The 20,494-nt window shown below is 38.6% G+C and overlaps 1 protein-coding gene across 1 annotated transcript; it reads left to right on the top strand.

The window, feature by feature from the left end:
- The first annotated feature begins 10,977 nt into the window (after positions 1-10,977).
- On the top strand, positions 10,978-14,831 carry SOSTDC1 (sclerostin domain containing 1). Its single transcript, XM_075050227.1, has 2 exons — positions 10,978-11,270; positions 13,543-14,831. Exons 1-2 carry the CDS (start codon positions 11,066-11,068, stop codon positions 13,956-13,958), a joined length of 621 nt encoding a protein of 206 aa, XP_074906328.1. The 5' UTR covers positions 10,978-11,065; the 3' UTR covers positions 13,959-14,831.
- The last annotated feature ends 5,663 nt before the right edge of the window (positions 14,832-20,494 follow it).

Here is a 20,494-nt window from a genome sequence, read left to right as displayed (position 1 = left end):
TCTCCACATTCCAATCCATCTGCCTTAGGGTATTAAACCCTACTTTCATCTCTGTGAGGTTCAGTATTTCCAAATCCAAGCCATAAGGCCACGTCTAGACTACAAACTGAAAAGTGGGTTTGACTGCACACATGCGCACACTAAGCCACTTGTCCCACAAATTTTCCATCTATACTTTTGTACATAGCCCACTCACAGCTTGGTTTTAAATAATCTACACTGTTATAAAGAAAAACAACCTCCCAGTACTAGCTGATGAACCATTACTATGATTGATTTTGCCTGGGTGCAGGCCAGGCAGACTGCCTGAACAAAAGCTTGGCCCACACAAGCCACTGAGTATAATTGGTGTTTCTGAGTATAGCGAGAGTTTTTCCACCTCCTGGCACTCATGCTAGAATAACGCCTTGGTATTAGTTTAAGGGTTTGTGGTGTGAATTGTGGGAGAGTCAGGTCTTGAGAATATTCAGAGATCCACACATGCTTGACAGTATAGATGCAAATCCTAGACATAAAAAACATTGTAATGGCCCCAAAATCACAAGATTAGATTAATGAGGTATTTTCAAGTACACCGCCAACTTTTGATGCTGGAGCCCAAACCAATTAGGGTTCGGGATACAGCCTGAACTTTTACCATGCCAAAATTATGTGCGCCACAAAGCTGAAGGCTAGATTTGGAGAGCAAACTCAGTGTTCCTGCTCCTCAGATGTTTTGCTGAAGGTAATAAGGCAAACAATGAGCGACTTCAATACTCTGCAACATCCCTAGCCAAAAAGGACCTTAATAACCAAGAGTAATCCTGAAGTATGATTACATTAAGCAGTTTCTGTATTCCTGGGACTGTCTTCCTTCCTTTAATCTTTGTGTGTGGGATAATTAAGATATTTTGAAGTTCTTTCAGGTATTGTAGTTTCACAAAGTGGTGTTTAGTCTTATGTGGTGATGTGGTATTAAGTCACTGCTACATTACCTATTGCATCAAAATAAAGAACAGTTAGTGATACATAGAGGACTCAAATGGGAACGGAGGATTCCCAAGACTCCCTTCCAAGGACAATCCCAGATTTCTTACAGTGGCATTACTGCATGTGGCGTGAGGTTGAAATTGGAGTCTCAGTGCTGAATGTCCATAGGAAGCAATGCATATAGGAGGGAAATGATGCATTCACTAATGATCTCTAAGCAGACTAAACTCCTGTCGGGAAGAATGAGGAAAAGTCCTCTCTCAGAGGTTTGGAACGAGGACTTGGGAAAGACTGCCATCACATTATAAGCACAAGTGTGCTGACATTAGTAATATACATTAAGTAATGGAAAAACTGAAAAATGTAAACTATTTTTAACTAGCTGGATAAATCAAATACATTATAACCATGCTATTCATAAATATGATGAGTTCCTTTTAACATGGAAATGTGAATCTAATAAGGCTAATTAAATAAAAGCTAAAAAAAAGACCACATTAGTTGCTGCATGTAGACAGTTATAGTTCATATTGGCCTTTCAGACCTAACTGGTGAAATATCATTTTCCTGTGTTGATGGTGACATGCCATTGCTTTAGTTACATTTCAGACTACGAGATCTCATATGCCACCTACTGGACAGATGTTTTAAATTATTTTAATGTGCACACTGAACACATATTATCGGAACACTGCCAGCTAGTCTCCTGGTGATTGTTTACTGCATGGAGGCTCTAAACCCAACTTCCTTTAAGACAATTGAAGGATTTCTATTGACTTCAACAAGGTTTGAATTGGACCCTTAAATAAAGTTAATGCTGCAGCAAAAGCATGCATAGTTCTTCCTTCTGACAATTTATAAAATAAATGATCTATTGTAAACAATTTTTTCTTGACAGTAAGGGTTTTCTAGAAGGTAAAATAAAATGAAGTATTTCATGGCCATATATACCTCTGTCCTTAGTAACCATCACATCCATTCATTTTTGTTTATACTTGTTGACTAAATGAATAGTAATAAAATAACCACTTTCCACACTTCACTTAAGAACAGAGAAAGTCATTAAAGTCTTACTGAGTAAATTAGTTCCAGTAGTTCAGTTTTAGTGCTTTTTTAACAGACCTTATAATGATACTGAGTGTTGACAAGAATTATGTATTGGGTTGGCCAGAATGAAATATTTTATTCTGAGTAAGATAGCCTTCTTTTATGTTCTCTGTATTATTTTTTAGAAGGACCACAAAATATCTATTCTATGCACAATTTATAACATGCTACGTAGGTAAATGTGGTACAGTTCAAGTAAGCAGCAGATGTAAAAGTGGATATAGGCTAGAGTGGGCACAACCTAAAAGTTCATGTAGGCATTTGTGATATAACAGCATTTACCGACATTCTCTACAGCTATAAAACAGAAATTATGCATTACTTCTTGTACATAGAGAAGAAGTAATTTTTAAGTAATTTCTTTAAAGGAAAAAAACCCTCACAGGTATGGTTCTTTACTACTGTAAGGAGCTCTACAGCAACAGATACTTTCATCTGCTGTAGAAACAACTTTCTTTTTCTTTCAAGATTCTTTTCCACTCACCTTTGGCATAAATGTGTGCAAAAAGCATTGCCACCTACCAGTTAACAGAATCTCCTCAGAATACCTGTTTTATAAAATTTGTCCCCAGATTGCCCCCTGGACCTGCCTGATGTACTGGGTCTTTCCGACATTGTGCAAGTATGCAGCCTTAATAAGTATATCTCAAAAGATTTTTCTCTATTGAAGCTTCCACTGTGCAAAAAAATCTCTGCAGATACCCTCCCAATCCTCTGTCTCCTCTGTTGGTTGCTAAAGCTGCTTCCTGCACAGAGGAACCAGGTGGACAGACATGGAAATGCCAGGCAGTCATTATCACACCTCTTACACTCCAACAGCTTTCCAGAGTTTGCAATGGAAAAAGTAAAGGAGGGAGTCAGTATGGGATGCTAATTCTGTTCGGCTACACAACAGGTGGATGGAAATGAGCATCTGTGATGTAAAACTCTGAAGGGAAGCTGGAAGGCAAGATTTCATGATGCTACCATCCTAAGAAGTAGCAAAGGTAGCAAGTCAAGACTAAAAGTAAAATTATGCAAAACACCATCTCTTACTGGCTGGTTATACAATGGTGTCTTGCTACATCCAACCTTAAAAAGGAAACATGTATCTCCTGGACTTACAGGAGGCCAGTCTGGTTACCATCAGGGAAGAATCACGCCAGGGATTTTCACCTACAGGATTTTCCATTTACAGTAAAAATTCTTATGTTGTTCTAATCAGGCAGGCATGAATGTGTGAGATGAGAGATACATTTTAGATGAAAAATACCAGAAGGGAGGACACTATTCTGTTTTTCCTCAGAGTGAAAATTTATTGGAAATATTCCTCCTGAAAAACAAATTCATATGTTGACAGTTATGAAAGCTTTATTTGTATAATGTTTCCATGTTAGGATACACTTTAGAAAAGCAAGCCTGTGAAATGCTTTGAAGAATTGCAGAAAGGCCAAGTGAACAAACAGAATGTTCTGAAATTTCCTTTCTTGAATACTGTTTATATGCCATCTAAACCAGTTTGTAATTCCAAATGGACTTAAGACTGAAGTCTCAAAATAAATGTGTCTCACAACAACCATGTTTTGCATTGGAAAAAGAATGTCTTCATTGTCTGAAGATTACAGAAGTAAATAGTGACAAGGTTTTGAATATGGGGTAATACACATTCATTATGGAGCCTGTTCAGTTTCTGGACACTGATGTGAGGTACAGTAGTGACAAGAACTACTGTTACAGTCAGTTACAAACAGTATGGACAAAGTTTAATCTTTGGAGAAGTAGTCGTTTTAAATTCATCATTGCTGATTTTCTCTGATAACAGCAGCCCCATTGTTAAGTTGTTTTGTAACCATATTACTCTAACTACATTTTAATTCTAAATGCTAATCTGTTGTGATCATATAGAAATATAGAACATTAGCTGAAGACTGAAATCCCACTGCACTTCACGCTAGAGGATGGTTTTGCTTAAAACTCTGTGATTAAGCAAGTACAGCTAACATTTGTTTATTACCATAAAGGTATACTGAGAGACTTCCAAGCTAAGCTAAGCTAAACTAAGCTAAACTAAGCTAAGCTAAGCTAAGCTAAACTAAGCTAAGCTAAACTAAGCTAAGCTAAAATAAGCTAAGGTAAGCTAAGCTAAGCTAAGCTAAGCTAAACTAAGATAAATAATCCTTTAAAACCTAATGTCATGCTTAAGGCAGGGATTATGCTGCTGCTGTTGAAGCTCCATTATTAAAAGTCAAGATTAATCAAAGAAAAAAAATCAAAATGTAACATCTGGTTAGATTTTCTTTTTTCCCTGAAATTTTTTCTGTAAGGAGTTTCAGAATGTGAGGAATTTTTTCTGACTCAAAGAAAAGATTTTGAAATCTTGACACCTACTGCTGCAAAGAATTTCCATTCTTTGGTCTTCCTTGAAGTGTTTTGATATTAAATTTTACATACAACCCAGAGAATGGGTGGAATGTACTAAATATTCATTCCCACCTCTCAGTTTGATGGCAATAGCATTTTTCACATTCTTAGCCAAACTGAGCGTGCATGTGTTTCTATAGATTATATTTGTGTACGTGAGTCAGCAGCAACAACAAAATATTCTCACTGTAAAAATGCCTAAAAAACTGTTAAGCCCTTAGCCCTAGGATTTTGGAAACTTGACTCTTGCTGTGCATTTTGCCACTTTATTAGTTAAGGCTGTACTGTAGTCAGTTTTACTAAGCTTTAGTTTAGTAATTTTTTTGTCTTAAAAGAGATCCTAGAGCATTCCAGTGAGGAGATCTTCAACTGGCAGGGATCTATCAGCTCCTTCTGTTACATTTGCTTTTACATGTGAATTCAAGGTAATTACAATTGCTGGAAAGGAAGTCTGGAATGGGCTGTAGCGTCTGCGTAGGCAGATGATATTTGGTTCTGTGTCTTAATTTCATTCAGTCTGACTCATTCATTGATTGCATGAAACAGTTTGGGACTTAAAAGAGAACTAGGCAACTAACTTCAGGTAGGAAGGAAATATCAGTAGCTGAGTAAAAACCAACCCATGAAGATATTCTTATAGATCCTTTGAGAAAGAGACAGATCTCCATTTTAATTAAGGTTCCCAGTGTTTAAAACTGTGTTTGGAGTGATAATGTGGAAACATTTGCTGGTTTATATATATCATATATATTTTATATATATATATAATAACATTATTACAAATGCGCCGTAATATTGGACAGATTAATTTTAATAAAATAAGCTGTATATACTTTGTTCAATTATATTCTGATTCACAGGTTATAAGTGAAACCCTGATACCAAGTGTGTGGTAAGTCTGTGAATTTGTTGTGCAGGATGGGCCATTTCTGTCTCTTGGCAGGGAAAAGATTACACAGTATTACAATTATTAAAATTCTAATTTGGGGCCAGGTTTTGCCCTCAGGTACTTCCTTAATTTCAGTAGGGAGTTGTGCATGTTTATCTGATTGAAGAATTTGGACACTAACATTCCTGGTGAAGGTAACTTTTTTTCCTTAACAAGAATATGCACTAGCCAAATCTAAAACCTGAACGTAGCAGGGATAGGTTTCTTACCAGAAGACAAATGTCAGTAACTGTTCTGTTTTGATAAGGTAAAACGATTTCCTTGTAAGGGAGTGGGAGACAGAGTAGAAGGAAGGAAAGAGGGATCTTCTTCCAGATACCTTGTAGGCTTGTTTTTAAATTACGACTTCGGATCTAACAACAGGTTTGGCAAGTGTTTGCCTAGGAAATCCTGACACTATGCCAGATTTTCTTAGCTGGTTTGTTGTAGAGTGTGCATTTTTTAAATACACTGTAATCATTTCAGACCACATAATTAGAAACACAAAGCAGTTTACTGAAACATAGTGATATATTAAGAGTTCAGTTAATTACATGTAAAGAAACAAGTCAGACTTCAAAACCTTTACTCAGTTTCCATTTTATTTGCAACTGGGGCATGTTGATGGGACCTTGCCTGCTTAACATTGAGTAGGAGTTTCAGAATTTTAACCCGAGGGTAAAATTTTCAAAAGCTTTTAAGCAACTGGCTCACTGAAAATCAATAGGACTTTCACTCCTTAGGGCAACATTTTAGAAAGTATGTAGATACCGAAGTCCAGTTGACATCAGTGTCTATGTATATTAAAAAAAATCCTGCTTTATTGCCCTAAATCTCTTTAAAATAGAAGTATTAGATTTCAGTGTCACCTAAGAACTTCCAAAAATGTTACCACAAATAAACATGCTGTTATTCTCATATTTTTTCATTTGTAAAACCCCGTTTTGGTTTTCTTTCTTCTTCAATATATGCAGAAATCATAAAATGTGTTTTGGATGATAATAAGCCACATTGTCTTCCATCTGGTCTTAAAATCTTACTGCAAATGTTCAAGAAGATGTGGCAATTATAATTAGTGCAGACAGTTCTTCACTCTACTGTAAATGTTCCTAGAATTTCAAAATAAACTTAAATATTTCCCCCTTTTCAGTTTATTTAATGTCTTTTTTTTGATAAAAGTGATAAATTGCCTCCTTTGAAGCCACAGCCTGACCTAAATTATTCTGTCTACATTATGTATAAGAGCAAGTAGAAAAAAATAAAATTGTAATAAGAAATCTTAAGGAGATGAAGAAGACATAAATCAGAACTAATTAGTCATTCTCGTTAATGAGAATATATGTTATGTTTTCCATTGAATCTCTCAAATGTAATTTACTGAGAAAATTAAAAAGTACCACTTAGTACAGAAAAACCTCAGTATTCAAAAAATCTGGTTTGAGAATTTGCGAGGGGTGGGGACAGTATCTTGGTTCTCTAACATGTTATCTGTATGAGCTTTAAAACTATGCTAACTTGTTGCACAACAGCTTACAAGTTCTCAACAGTTGCATTTATTACCATTTTACCTCACTTTCAGACAAGTTCTCTTATCATGCTCCAAATCACATTTCATGCTGCTTTGAAGTACATTACTAATATGCTTATTGCTTAACAGAAAATAGCCTGACAGTCATTTCTGTTTTAAGGTGCAAAGTAATAAATGTCAGTTTCTTTTTTTGCAGTCATTTATCTGAGCCTGTACTTAAAGTATCTGCCTTTGGAAACAAGTCAGAAGTGCAATGCTCTAATGGTCTTCTCTTTGGGACTAACAATAAAAATATAAAAACGAATTTTGAACCATTCTTTCCATGCAGCCTTCATTCTATTTCTGGCCTTTCCCTGTCATTTTTAAAACTGGGCAGGCCAAGTTTTATGAAAAATTGGGAATTCCTTCTTATTTTGTGCATGTTCAGTGATCATGTGGTTTGCAAAGACAAGGCTCTCTGGCAGTCATTTGTACTTGTCAGTGCATACCCTTCTATTCCCTGTGGCTCTTTTGTGCTGCTAGACAGGTGTGTGCACTCCACACAAAACTTTGCCCTTTGGACATCATTATAGTGTCTAAGAAACATGGAGGATAGGATCCTGACAGACTTATAAATGACCATGAAGAAGGGAGTTCTCTTTTGGGATCTTTACAGAACATATGCCTTGTATTATTCTGTGACTATGGAGAGAAACGTAGTTTTTCCATCACAGAAAATGAAGAAAGAAAGATTTAAGGTGTGGATAACTCTGGATACCATTCTCTCTGAAGAGTGATGGATGGCTTTACCACTATGTTTAGGTTCATTCAGAAGCAAGGCTGTTAAGATACAAGAAGCAGTTAAGCTGAAAAAAGCGTGTAGTTAAATGTAGCACTTTTTACCCGGGTAAATGTACAAACATTTAAATTAATCTGGTTAACGGGTTTCTTCCCTGAACCTTCCTCACAGTCATCTTTCAAGGATCTGACTAAACAATGGCCTTTACACCATGCCAAGCAACAGAAAGGAGTTCTCGTGGATCCGTAGGAGCAGTGAAATCCAGTCTCCCGGGACTTTCATGCTGAGCATCCAACCTCTCCAGACACTCAGGTATAGTCAGTATGCCCTGGCTGATCTTAAGCATCATAATGGAAGATAAAGGAGAGAGAATTTATTGCCTAGGACTCAAAGCATATAGGCTTTTATAGATCAATCAGAACATCCCAAGTTATGCCCAGAGGCAAAAAGGAAGCCAGTACAGACTTCAAAGACCTTGTGTAATATATTCCTTATGGCCAATATTACAGATTAAGCACAGAGCAATGTTCTACACAAACCATCGAATCTGACTAGAATAAGGACAGACTGTATGTTGTATAAGTCTATTTTGGAGGCTACGCGAGTAACTTATAGCCTTCACCTTTGAGAACTTATCACAATCATCTAACTAATGATAGCAGAAAATATTCTGAGCTAAGCATCAAGAAACACTTTTTGATGATGAAGATCGCTCAGGGAGAATAACCAAATTTGACTGACCAGCAACGCTTCCCCTCACGCGACTTCTAATCTCTCTCAGAAAGACTCAGAAAAAGTAAAAGTCCGCATACTCTAGGTTTGACAAACAAAAGTATAAATCAAATTAACTGACAAACTCCTCAAAAGCCTGCTTCCCTTTCAAAGCATGGAGGCTGACAGTACTGACCAAGGAACTGAAATCATGAAATGTTTGTACAGTATTTGTAACAAGCGCACAATACAAATGAAATTAAAATAATGTCTACTCTGTGTCTAGTGCAGAGAAAAATGAGGTAATCCAAATTATCTTTCCTGTGGCAAATTCAGGGGCAAACTTTTCCTTTACAAAGGCTCTAAGAGGCTTGTCTTGAGGTCTTCCTTCTCTAAGTGAGAAGACCAAAAGAAGTATGTGACAAACGTGGTTTCAAATAGTCCAAATTTGAAAGGATGACTTTTAGCTTTCATTGAAAGCTGAAGAGGTTGAGGCTTATAGCAAGCTCCTTGCAGACCCAGTCCTATAGCTACTCCAAGGTCCCACTCACTTTTCCTGTGAGAAGATTATATGCCTTATTTCAAAGAAAAGAGCTCTCAAGGAAACTTCTGACTTTCACAAGTCTTGTCTAATGTGGGGAAATCTTTCTACTGGGAAGAGGTCCCCTGACTGGTATCCACAGGTACTGTGGATAACTGGAAAATGGGTTCCATGCTTTTAATTATATTGGCTCAGTTCACCACAGAGACTATCCTGCAGGGAAGGTGAGATGTGTGAAGATCTGTATGATCTGTGAATATGAGAAAAAATGAAGTAGGACTTGAACATCAACAAAGTAGACCTTTGGTTAGCTGCTGTTGAAGAAAAATAATGCTCAAATATTAATGATCTGTAATGTACATATCATCAGTGATAATTTGCTTAAGGAAACTTTCTACTTATTTTTAAAAGGAAGATAAAATGAACATCTTTGCTTTTGTGGTTAAAGATGTTCTATGAGAGTGGAACTTGGAGCTTGTCAGGGGTTAGCAGTGATCCCACTCCTCCATACATTGCTGAAAGATCTCACTCTGCCTTGCAACATTCTTGTTATTCCAGAACTGGGTTGGGCTAGTCATAATAGATGCAGGCAATCAACTCAACTTCCCCACACACAGCTCTGCCAGTAAAACTCACGTCACCTTGCAACACTCCTGTTTTTCCTGTGTCTTTTAAGCAAAGGCTATCAATTTGGCACTTACTGTGGATCTGTCCTTACTGCTGCTGAAATCCAGGGTAACTTTCTTAGTGATGCAAGAGGAAAGTGTTGCTGATACAGACAAATGACTGCTTGTGACTTCGATGAAAGGAAGTTGTCTTCTCTGAATGATTGAGATTTTGACCCTGACAGTAGAGGTAACTGGCCTGTGTTCCACTTCTGCTTCCGTTACAGCAAATAAAATCCAGAATGACTATAGATTTCAACTCAGTTACAAGGTGTGTAAGTGAGATTAGAGTCTAACCTTTACATAATATGGCCTCCTGCGTGGTTGTGCTTTTTCCCCAGAAAAAGGTTTCCTTTTAATTAGACCACTATAGATTTCAGTGTTGATCACTGTTGTTTTATTTATAATGAAAATCTATAGAGCATTCACCATGATGCAGCCAAGCATTGCCCTACCAAAAGCATCTCAATTTACACTAGCATTTGGATTTGGGCAATGTAATTTTATGTAAAATCAATTAAGTGTGTGAGATAGTAAAACAGTATGAAAAAATAAGGATTACTCTTTCCTCTTTGTTTTCTTTACCGCATGAAATAATACATTAAAAATAGAAGAATGCTCTAGGCAATGTACAAAACTAAAAAAGACTAGTTTGGTGAATGAGCATAGTGTGAGGCTATGAATATGGATGCTTGTACTAAGGAGCCTAGAGGAGATACTTTTTATGTGTGGTGATACAGAAATACATACTTGTAACTCTGCACACCAGGGAGAGAATATTCCCCTAAAACAAGTAGTTTCTCTAGCAGTGCTCCTTGTTGATCAAAGCTGCATAATTTAAAGCATCTAGAGGCAGCTTTAAATTATTCACAGTATTTTTTTTGTAAGTGATCTTGGTATATTGCAGACAGTATTTGTGTAACTAGCAGTCTTCTGTAAGTTCTATAAACTTTTGCATCCTTACAGAGCTGCCAAGTTTTCTGAAAGTCACATTCGAGAAGAGGGGACATAACTTTGCCTAACAGGAGCAAGAGAGACTCATACTGACACTGTTAGTCACATCACACAAAAATGCCAGGCATGCAGGGCCATGCGGAACGGCAGGGCAGAGCCGGCAGCCTCCACATCTGCTGCGTGGTGCCGAAGAGTTTTCTGATACCCTCAAAAGCCCCAAATAGGAATCCTGCAATTAGTGCATCTAACTCCTCCTTTACTGCAGTCTTCCCTCCTATTGGTAAAAGGTCTTCGCAGGCTCATGTAGGGATCCCACCCCTTTTGTGGGTTTTCATTCTGAAGCTATCCACAACTTTACACCTGAATGAATGCCAAGCCTCTCTGAATATATAAAGGAAACCTTCAAGAGCAATTGCAGAGTTACCCAGAAGAAGCAGAAGAAAAAGATTTCATCCGGCTCTGTCAGACAGAGGCTGAACCGACCATGCTTCTCCCTGCCGTTCACTTCTACGGCTTTCTCCTAGCTTGCATCTTCACGAAAAGCTACTCGGCTTTCAAGAACGATGCCACAGAGATACTTTATTCACACGTCGTCAAACCTGCCGCAGCGAGCCCAAGCAGCAACAGCACGATGAACCAAGCCAGGAACGGAGGCAGGCACTACACCAGCGCTGGATCCGACCGCAACAGTGAGTATCGCACCGGCGGCGCTCCCACCGCGTCCCGCAGCCCTCGGCCCTCCGCCGGCGGGGCGCCCCGGCGGCAGCCCCTCCCGGCCCGGCCCCGGGAGCGGAGCCCCCCCCGGCCGCGGCCGCAGCCGCAGCCGCAGCCGCAGCCGCGGCGCCCCGCTGCAGCGCGCTTCGCCCCCCCCGCCGCCGCCCCGCGTCCGGCGCTACAGCGAACCGGCGCCTCGGGGAAGCCGGGGCGAGGGAAGATGCCGCTGGTTCCCGGCTGGGACCGGCCTCGCCGGGCGGCCCCCAGGCAAGCCTCCCTCCCCCGTGCGAGTCCTGTAGGACCGGCTCTCTCGGGCAGGTTACTTCCCGAGGGAGGTTCACCCAGGAACGCCGGGTTCTACGGGTTATCCGGCAGGGAAGCACGGTAAAGGAACGGGAGTGAGAGGCATTGCCAAAGCCCTCGCTTTCCGAACTCGCCCTCCCACTGCGGGCAGGGGAGGTGTCTGGGCTACTTTTCAAATGCAATAAAAAACGCTGAATTTTGTTCCCGCTCTTTAGTTTTACTTCCTGCTGTAGCACTTTCCTGCTTAACACCTCCAGCAAAAGTAAACAAATCAGCTCGTAATTTTCCTACGATCTCTGCTCTAACTTGCCTTTTTATAGCTAGTCTTTTCCTGCTGAGTTTTATATACGTATGTCAGATACATGGGGATCTGGAAACCTTCCGCTGACTTTATCTGCTCCCTCCCCTGCCCGCCTCCTTAAAATGAAAGAAATCCAAACAGCGAAACGCGCCCCCAACCCACCCACAACAATTCGATAAAAATAGGCTCATCCCTGGAAAGTGAAGGCAAAAAGTGACACCGGTACCTTTCAGCTAAGCCAGGTGTGTCAGCTTCTATGAACGCTAAGGGGTTTAAGTGCACAGGAAACATCTCATCATTATGAGATTACTGGAGCAGCCCAGCAGGTATTCATTGTCAATGAGCTGTCACTGGAGGAAAGACGAGCCAGGAAAGACACAAAAACAGAAGGAGAGACAAATCTGTGACCAGCTGCTTCCAGGTACATTCCTGAGTGCAGCTGCAGGAAGGCAAGCTTGAAGCTTTTCTGCAAGGCAGGCAGGAAAACAGCCCCGTAAACAGTCCCTCGGATCAGCCTGCAGATTTACAGTCCCTCTGACTGCCCATCCTGAGACACAGGGGACAGGGTGAAGTAATCTTAACCCAGTGCCTCTGTTCAGGACTTGCTTCCAAAAATCCAAGTAGAAACAGAAGCAGCCTGTAGCTGTGATATGTAGATGTACCTTCAAAGCCTTTTATGATTCACTCTAAAATGTTTCTAGTAATTACTTCTATTTTAAAGGCGTTAGTTAATTGCATTGTGTGTAGAATCTGCGCCGTAATTGTCCTTCAGAAAGAGGGAGAGCACAGCCAGTAAAGATTGCTTATTAAAATTAAGCGTACTGTGGGCGTTTATTTCAAAGTGTAATTACTGAAATAAACAGTTGTGTTTATTGCAGGGTGCAGAGCTGCACATACAGACGGGTACAAACATGCCTGTATGAGAAGCTCTGCATGTTGATTCTATGTCAGTCGCCTGAGAGAATTTGCAGGATCCTCTATGTTACACATAATATAAAGACTACTACAGATACAAAGATGGTGTTACCCTGAAGGCAAAATGACCACTCTGAAATCGTTACTGCTAATCATTCAAACTTTATATGCAGAACACCATTCTCTGGTAATTCCAGCTGTTATCGCTTCTGCAGTATCTGTGTTCAGAGCAGCAGCACTCATGGGAGACTCAGTGCACTGTAACTGTGGAATGAGAAGAAACGCACTATTTGAAATCCATTTAAAAGTGTATAAACAGTTTCCAAAGCACTATTTTCCCCCTTGCTAATGATCCCACATAATTGTTGTAAACATCACAGAGCAGATTCCCTAGACTGAGAACAAGCAGGAAGCATTTCTTCCCTTGGGGCATTTTTTCTCTTCTAAAACGTATGTCCCTGAGAAGAAGGATAGAGAATAAAATTGCCTCTTCTACCACAACTGCTGAAGTGCATATCATTATGATTTCTTTATGCTGTGGTAATACCCAGAGATACCATCAGCGCTTGAGGCTCTTGTGTTGGGGGACACAACAGTAAAGAGATGTCCTGTAAAGATTACAGCCTACTGTAACTTCTGCAAAACATAGCTTGTTAATGCAAAAATGACTGGTTAAGGAAATCTCTTCATTCTGAATCTCAGTGTTTATTATTCTGTGCATTCTGCAGATCGCGTTCAAGTTGGCTGTCGGGAACTGAGATCCACCAAGTACATTTCAGATGGCCAGTGCACCAGCATCAATCCACTGAAGGAGCTGGTGTGTGCTGGTGAATGCCTCCCTTTGCCACTGCTCCCCAACTGGATTGGAGGAGGTTATGGAACCAAGTACTGGAGCAGGCGGAGCTCGCAAGAGTGGAGATGTGTCAATGACAAAACTCGCACCCAGAGGATCCAGCTTCAGTGCCAGGATGGAAGTATAAGAACCTACAAAATAACTGTGGTCACAGCCTGCAAGTGCAAGCGATACACCAGACAGCACAATGAGTCCAGCCACAACTTTGAGGGAACCTCTCAAGCAAAACCCATCCAGCACCACAAAGAGAGGAAAAGAGCCAGTAAATCCAGCAAACATAGTACAAGTTAGAAGTCAGACATTCTCTCCTCTCTCATCTCCCTCTCCTCGTGCCAAAACTGAACTCGCCTGTAATCATTTGCTTTACCATTCTGACTGCTTAAAGACAAGTCTGCCATTGCTATGTTCTCAGCTGACACTACATGCTTACTGCTTTGACCAAAATCAAAAGGGGCATTCTCAGCATGTGGACCTTTTGGGTGATTTTCCAAATACTCAAGATGGGGAATAACACAAGCTTTCCAAACCTACACTATAAACTTTTACATTTTCTCCAGCCATGGAGGCAAAGAAAATTTGCCATAAATATTCACTGAAGTCTATTTTGTAAAAAGATGCTTTGTTGTGTGTTTTCATGAGAACAGTTATCAAGTCTATTGCCTTCTATATCATGTCTTATGAACTTCTGACAACAGCTTAAAAATACACCTAGTATCTGCTTTCAGATTAATTCTAAAAAAAATGCCTTGCATGCTGACCTTTCTCTTATCTCAGTATACCAAAAATTAAAATATGCATGGCAGCAATCAAAAAGTAAAGCTGAACAAACTATTTATTTGTTGTTGTAATTATTTAATGAGCTTTTATGTGTGTTATTTCCCTCCAGAATGTTCTTATGTTTATAGCTTTCCTCATGTATCAAAGTATTTCCCTATGATTTGTGGCTGGATTAGAACATACATTTTGTAGATAATGTAAAATAGACATTTTAGCATTCTAGGTATATATATTTTCATTTTGAACATTCATAGACTTAGGTGTTATTTTGAAGTAGCAACATAAAAATTGTTTTTTTCACTCTCCACTCTGTATTATTTTTGTTTAAAAGTGTGCAATCAAAAGACAGATATGATGACTTCCTTTCAAATTCATTGGTTTCCTTTTTTTTTTTTACAAAAATAAACACTGCTAAAAGACTGTATTGTCTGGCTCTATGTATGAAAATGCACACATTTTAATCAGTCACAACATTTAATCTTAAAAAGTGGGAGAACGTTATTTGGTGAAAAAAATCTACCCATTATATTTAACATTAAAACAATCTTTCTGTGGAGTCTTTTTGGATGTAAAAAACTTATATGGCTGTTTAACAGATGGTGCTTATTAATGGTTCAAACCAGGTTCTTATTTAACAATTCTCAAGTTGTACATTGCAGAAGAAGTGTATATTTGGGAAGTTTTACAAGCTAGTAAGACACCACCATTTTTTTTCCTTTTCATTAGTGATGATCAAGTCAAAGACTAATGGTAAAAATAACATGCAGTTTCATCTTTCCCATAGTGCCAATAGAGCCCTGCACATTATCCACAAATTCTTACAGAATGCATCAGGAAATATATAGTAAGGAATCTATCTTTCAACACATAGTCCATGAATCACCTGCTCTTAATCTTTCAAACTATATTGAAATACTATGGGCAAGATTTCATCATGGGATTCTGCTGTTCTTAAATCATTAACTTTTACAACCCGTCTGCACCCAAAGAAAAGATTACACAAGAAGAGAGTAATGAAAATTCTTGCCTGATAAGGTCTCACACAAGCTCTCTTTGACCTTCTCTTTATCTCATTCTATTTTGCATTTTAATTCCAAAAGATTCATCACGAAGCTCTTGGCAGAGATCTTCCTTGGTCATTAACGTAGAACTGTTTGAAAATCATTGCTACTTCTTGACTTACTGAATCCTAAATTTTATTGACAAAATTTAATGATTTTTCCTCAAAGCTACTTTCAAGAATTCTCTTTAAAATCTGCTATATATAAGAAAGATATATTGCCCCCCCCCCTTTTAAATGTTCTACATGGTGGCAGTTAAAAAACATTGCATTAATGACATAGTTGTTTCGAGTTTAGTTCTGTGATTGTGAAAATATCAGAACAATGATCTCTGAAAATATCAGAGACCATTTATACATAAATTCCCTGATCTCAAAGGTGCTTCTTTTAAGCTTAAGAGGATAGATGATGTATAAAGGAGTCAGGGAGAGAGGTGTCATGACGTTGCTCCTAGACATATCATCAGTCCAGTGGACCTACAGATATCGTAGTTTTTTATTTTAACAGACATTATAATCTCATTCAATCCATTTTATGAGGGAAAGATTATTCCCAAATGCCAAATACCTATCCCTTTTTAGACTGTTCTCCAGCTACTTCCTCAACATGAGAAAGCACAAAAGGTTAGATAATGGACCAACACTTAACCAAAAATATTTTCAAAGCCAATAGTCACCACACATCAGTAAAGTTGCCCTGCCTGTTCTGTGTTTGACTACCAGGAATAAGATTGTGAAAAAACCCACACATCTTGCTCATGACTCTTCTACAGTCAGTGAAGCTGGACTGTAGGAATAATATGCACATTTAAAAGGCGTTTGCGTTTAGCAATAGAGATAATAACTCCTAGTTTGTCTTTTCATGCAGAACTACCTGAAGGGGAATAATTTGACACACTTCCATTAAGATGACTTAATGATATTTTGCTGGATATGCTGTAGAAAGACCATGGAGCCCATCTCTAAGTCTAGCATATTTGAGGGAACATGAAGGAAGCCAGTAGGAGCTTTGTCCATCAGCAGTGACTTAACTTTGAAGTGCCACCCGAGTTAGCTATGGTCTCTTCTTTGGCCATGAGTTTGGCCTTTTGTGGGGGAGATCTGCAGGAAAGCAGTGTTAGAAATACATTAATCTTGCATTTTCTTAAGGAATAACATTACTCTTTGTGACTCATCTCCTAGCTCTGAATGCTTCAACCTAGCCTATACAATCTGCCTTCTGTTTCATCCCATTACATGTGAACTCACAGGAGTCTATCCAAGGATCCAGACAAAAGGCATTATACAAGTACATCCAACTAGTTTTTTCTATATGGAGACTTTTCAACATGTAAAGTTGCAGTGGATAGGATGTGGGCCATTTCTCTTGTACCTACAGTGAAGAATCATGCCAAAGTTTCTCAAAGATTCAATGAAAAAAATAGTACTGCTTAAACTGAAAGAATTTTAAATATGATACATCTTCTTATGTTTGTTTCAGAGTTAAAAAGGAAAGACAAACTTGCTAGAATTTTCTTCATTTTCACCTGAAATATTAAGCCACATAGACACAAGAAGCATGTAAATGTTTTGAAAAAGTACAATGTAGAGATCAGGTAAGTTTATGTAAATTAGACCACTAAATGGTCCAGATTTATTACACCAAGAATATACAGAAGTTGACTTTCTCAATAATATCCTACCATATGGGCAGATCACTAAGTCCAGCGGCTTCTTAAAAAGTGTTTCAAACATCTTAAAAAGAACCTAATAATTTTATAAATTCTCATACTTGCTTCTTTATAAAACTAAAAGTGAATAAATTAGAAATAATCTGTTAATCTGCCATCATTATTTCATTACTTTTGAGTTGATGAAAACTGCCCCCAGCTAAGGGGTAAACTGTTTTATAATGAATGGAAATCAATTTTCCTTAGACATCACTAGAAACAAACTTAGCCAGATGCTGATTGTTTTGATAGCATGTAGCACTCAGAGGCACACTTCGTAGAGGCAGTGGTAGATAGTATGTGTCATTAAGACATAATCAACTGCAGAAGCCAGAAGGGCCTGACACTTGCAGTCTAGAGTAGAAAAGCCCTTGAGAAGCTTATTTATTCAGTTTTTTAGTAATAGTAACGAATCTGTTGCTCTCTCCTTTCCAGCAGCCTTGGAGTCAAAACCACCCAATCCAAGTTCAGTCATTTGTTTGGAAATAAAGCAGACATTTGAATAACACCCTTCAAAATACCTAACAGATTCCTGCTAGTAAATCACTGTAGTCCTCCCAACCTTGACCTTTATATCCTTCCTGACGAAGTACAGCATTAATCAAGAAAGGACTGTTCAGTACATTCCACTGTGAGACTCTTGTTGCTACAGTATTAACCTGGAGGTGTTCAGTGGAAAATTATAAGGAATCCTTAGTGTTGGAAGGTATCCTATTCTCATGATGCATTTCCTTTCCCGTAGGCCAGGCAAGGGGCTTTGATTTTAAGTTCAGTGACATACATATAAACATCACTCCAGGCTAAAACTGAAAATTCTCTAGAGATTTATGAGTTAAGCAGACATTCTGTCACTGGATTTGTTAATTTTGCCTGAACGTCGCCCCCACAACAAAAAGCCTGCCCATGCATCTTTCTGAAAGACATCCAGCCTTTCAGCTCACTTATTGTATGAGTTATATGGAGTGACACACTAGAAAAATGTGATTTACAAGTGATATTGCCTACCACCGAGTTAATATTCCAACACCTACCTTCCTCAGTACTTCCATGACAAGAAAATACTCTTCATTCTTAATTAATGCTCATCAAACTAAATGCCATGAAACTAACTAGTCTCTACTAATTGCTGAGAAAAATCTCTACAAACACTGAGCTGTAACTCCATTTTGGGAGTTTGTTTTTCCTTAACTAACTTTGGTTTGACAACCTATTATAGCAAATGAGGTAGTGTTATATTACCTAGCTGGAGTTCAGGCCTTCTTAACGCCTCAATACAACCACAAAGAAATACAGAGGATGTCTTAATATAAATGAAAATCAGGACCACTCACTTTAATAGGGCTGTTTGTGGAATATGGTACTTCATGAATGTAAAGGAAAATTAAAAAATTCAGCTCCCTGGAAAAGAGTCCTAAATCAGAACACACTGCAACAATAATATAGTTCTGTTTACTAAACGCCCCAAAAAACTGCTGTCAAAAAGTGACACTTGTTACATCTACTTAAGTACAAAATATTAAATCACCTAAAAATGTTTTGTTGAACACTTTGTCTATTTCTTGTCCCCTGCCCCATTTTAGTAGTTGTACAATAGTATATTATTGTCTCATTGTTTAAACCTTTAGCTGTTCTGAACTGTACTTACTATGGCACACTTGCTTTTTGATACAGAAATATTTAAAATCTCTTTTTAGAATGACTGGATGCATCATTTTTTAATTTTGACTACTGAGAGGAAAAGTCATGCTCTGACTTGATCTAGGAGTTCCACATTTGATTTGTTTTGTTAGCCCCAGTGAAAAGTGACTTAGTGAGGAAATTGCAAAGAAACTTAGTAAAAGCATAAACCAGTCTGAAATCCGATGCTTTGGTGGGCTAAAGAAGAGCTAGCCAGGCACATTCATTAAAGTTCTTTTATATGAAACAGTGGAGAGATGAGGGAGAGGGCCTAAGGAGAAAAGTACTTGTCTAGCCCTACCACAAGAACAGCCACTGAGAAATGGAGGGACTATGCAGAGCTTTAAAACAGACTCTGTAGCACAAAGACTTTGTTTTAATTGCAGCTGAAGCAAGTTTAAACATCTGTTGCTTGTTAGATTATTATTTTATTTATTTACTTATTTATTTATTCATTTATTTTTGGGATGGGTTGAAGAAAGCTCTTTTAGATTCCCTATGGCCATTAAGCTGGGATGGAGAACAGAGGTCTGAGTGTTTCTAAAATGTAAAGCTGCAAAAATTTTGGTTTTAGCAAGGATCACTTGCACTTTTTTCCCACTGAAAAAGCCTGCTGAAACTTTTGCTTTTGTACGTCTTTATTGCAATTTTTAGGACAGTAGCCAGAACAGCTTATAGCAGCAGGGAACAGGTTGTATTGCTGCACTGCATCTTTTGTTTTCAGATATTGAAATGTCTGAATCTGGGTGTGTCTAGAAGAGGAGAAAGAAGAGAAAATGGATTAAAAAAAAAGTGGAACAAAATGACATGTGGAGGACAGCATGTGCTGCATGTCCTTCATTTTCTTCTGATCATTGCAACTTTTCATGAGACTTCCAAAAGACTTGCTCTACCTGCAGATTGCCAAGCCAAACATTAGCCAATGCACATGCTACCCTTGGTATTTAATAGACTGCCAAGTCTAAATTCACATGGTAGATAACCATTTCTGACTGTCTCTGTGTCCTCTCTTCCCATGCAAAGGGAAGAATGCACAGCTCTGTGTGCCTGTACCATCCACTCATTCCATACTGAACCAGGGCAAGTCAGGGAGACTTTGGAATCTGACATCTTCACAGAAACTCATGTTTCACTGCATTGGTCAAATCTTCTGGTGGGCAACCACAGCCTCCTCTTTCTGAGGAGAAAAAAAACTGCCTGAGCTGAAAAGGTTCACAAACAGGTTTCCTAGAAAGCTATCGGTCTACCACACACCTGGACTTCCTTGTTGAAGAATTTGGCTCAAAATCTTGCTTACAACCTACATAAAATCTATCAGTAGATTCCCCCTCAGTGTTACCCTTATAAAATTACAGTAATCTGATTTTGTGAACAAGACCATTAAGAATACAGGTAGTGAGTTATCCATAAAACCTCTTTTAGGTTCTCTGCAACTATTGTCCCGGTATTTTCTTTTGAACTTTTTGTTATCAGTTTTGAATCTTGACACTTCTGCCAGAAGAAAATGTTTGCAACATCCTTTGCCACAAATAAAGTAAATATTAAGATGGATTTCCATTTTTATTTGCTTAATTAAATACTTTTTTGCATACTTCTTCCATAAA

This window comes from Buteo buteo, chromosome 2 (assembly GCF_964188355.1).
Source record: "Buteo buteo chromosome 2, bButBut1.hap1.1, whole genome shotgun sequence".
NCBI classification, from domain to species: Eukaryota; Metazoa; Chordata; class Aves; order Accipitriformes; family Accipitridae; genus Buteo; species Buteo buteo.
Note: the sequence above shows the minus strand (reverse complement) of the source record. Positions and strands in the feature narration are given on the sequence as shown.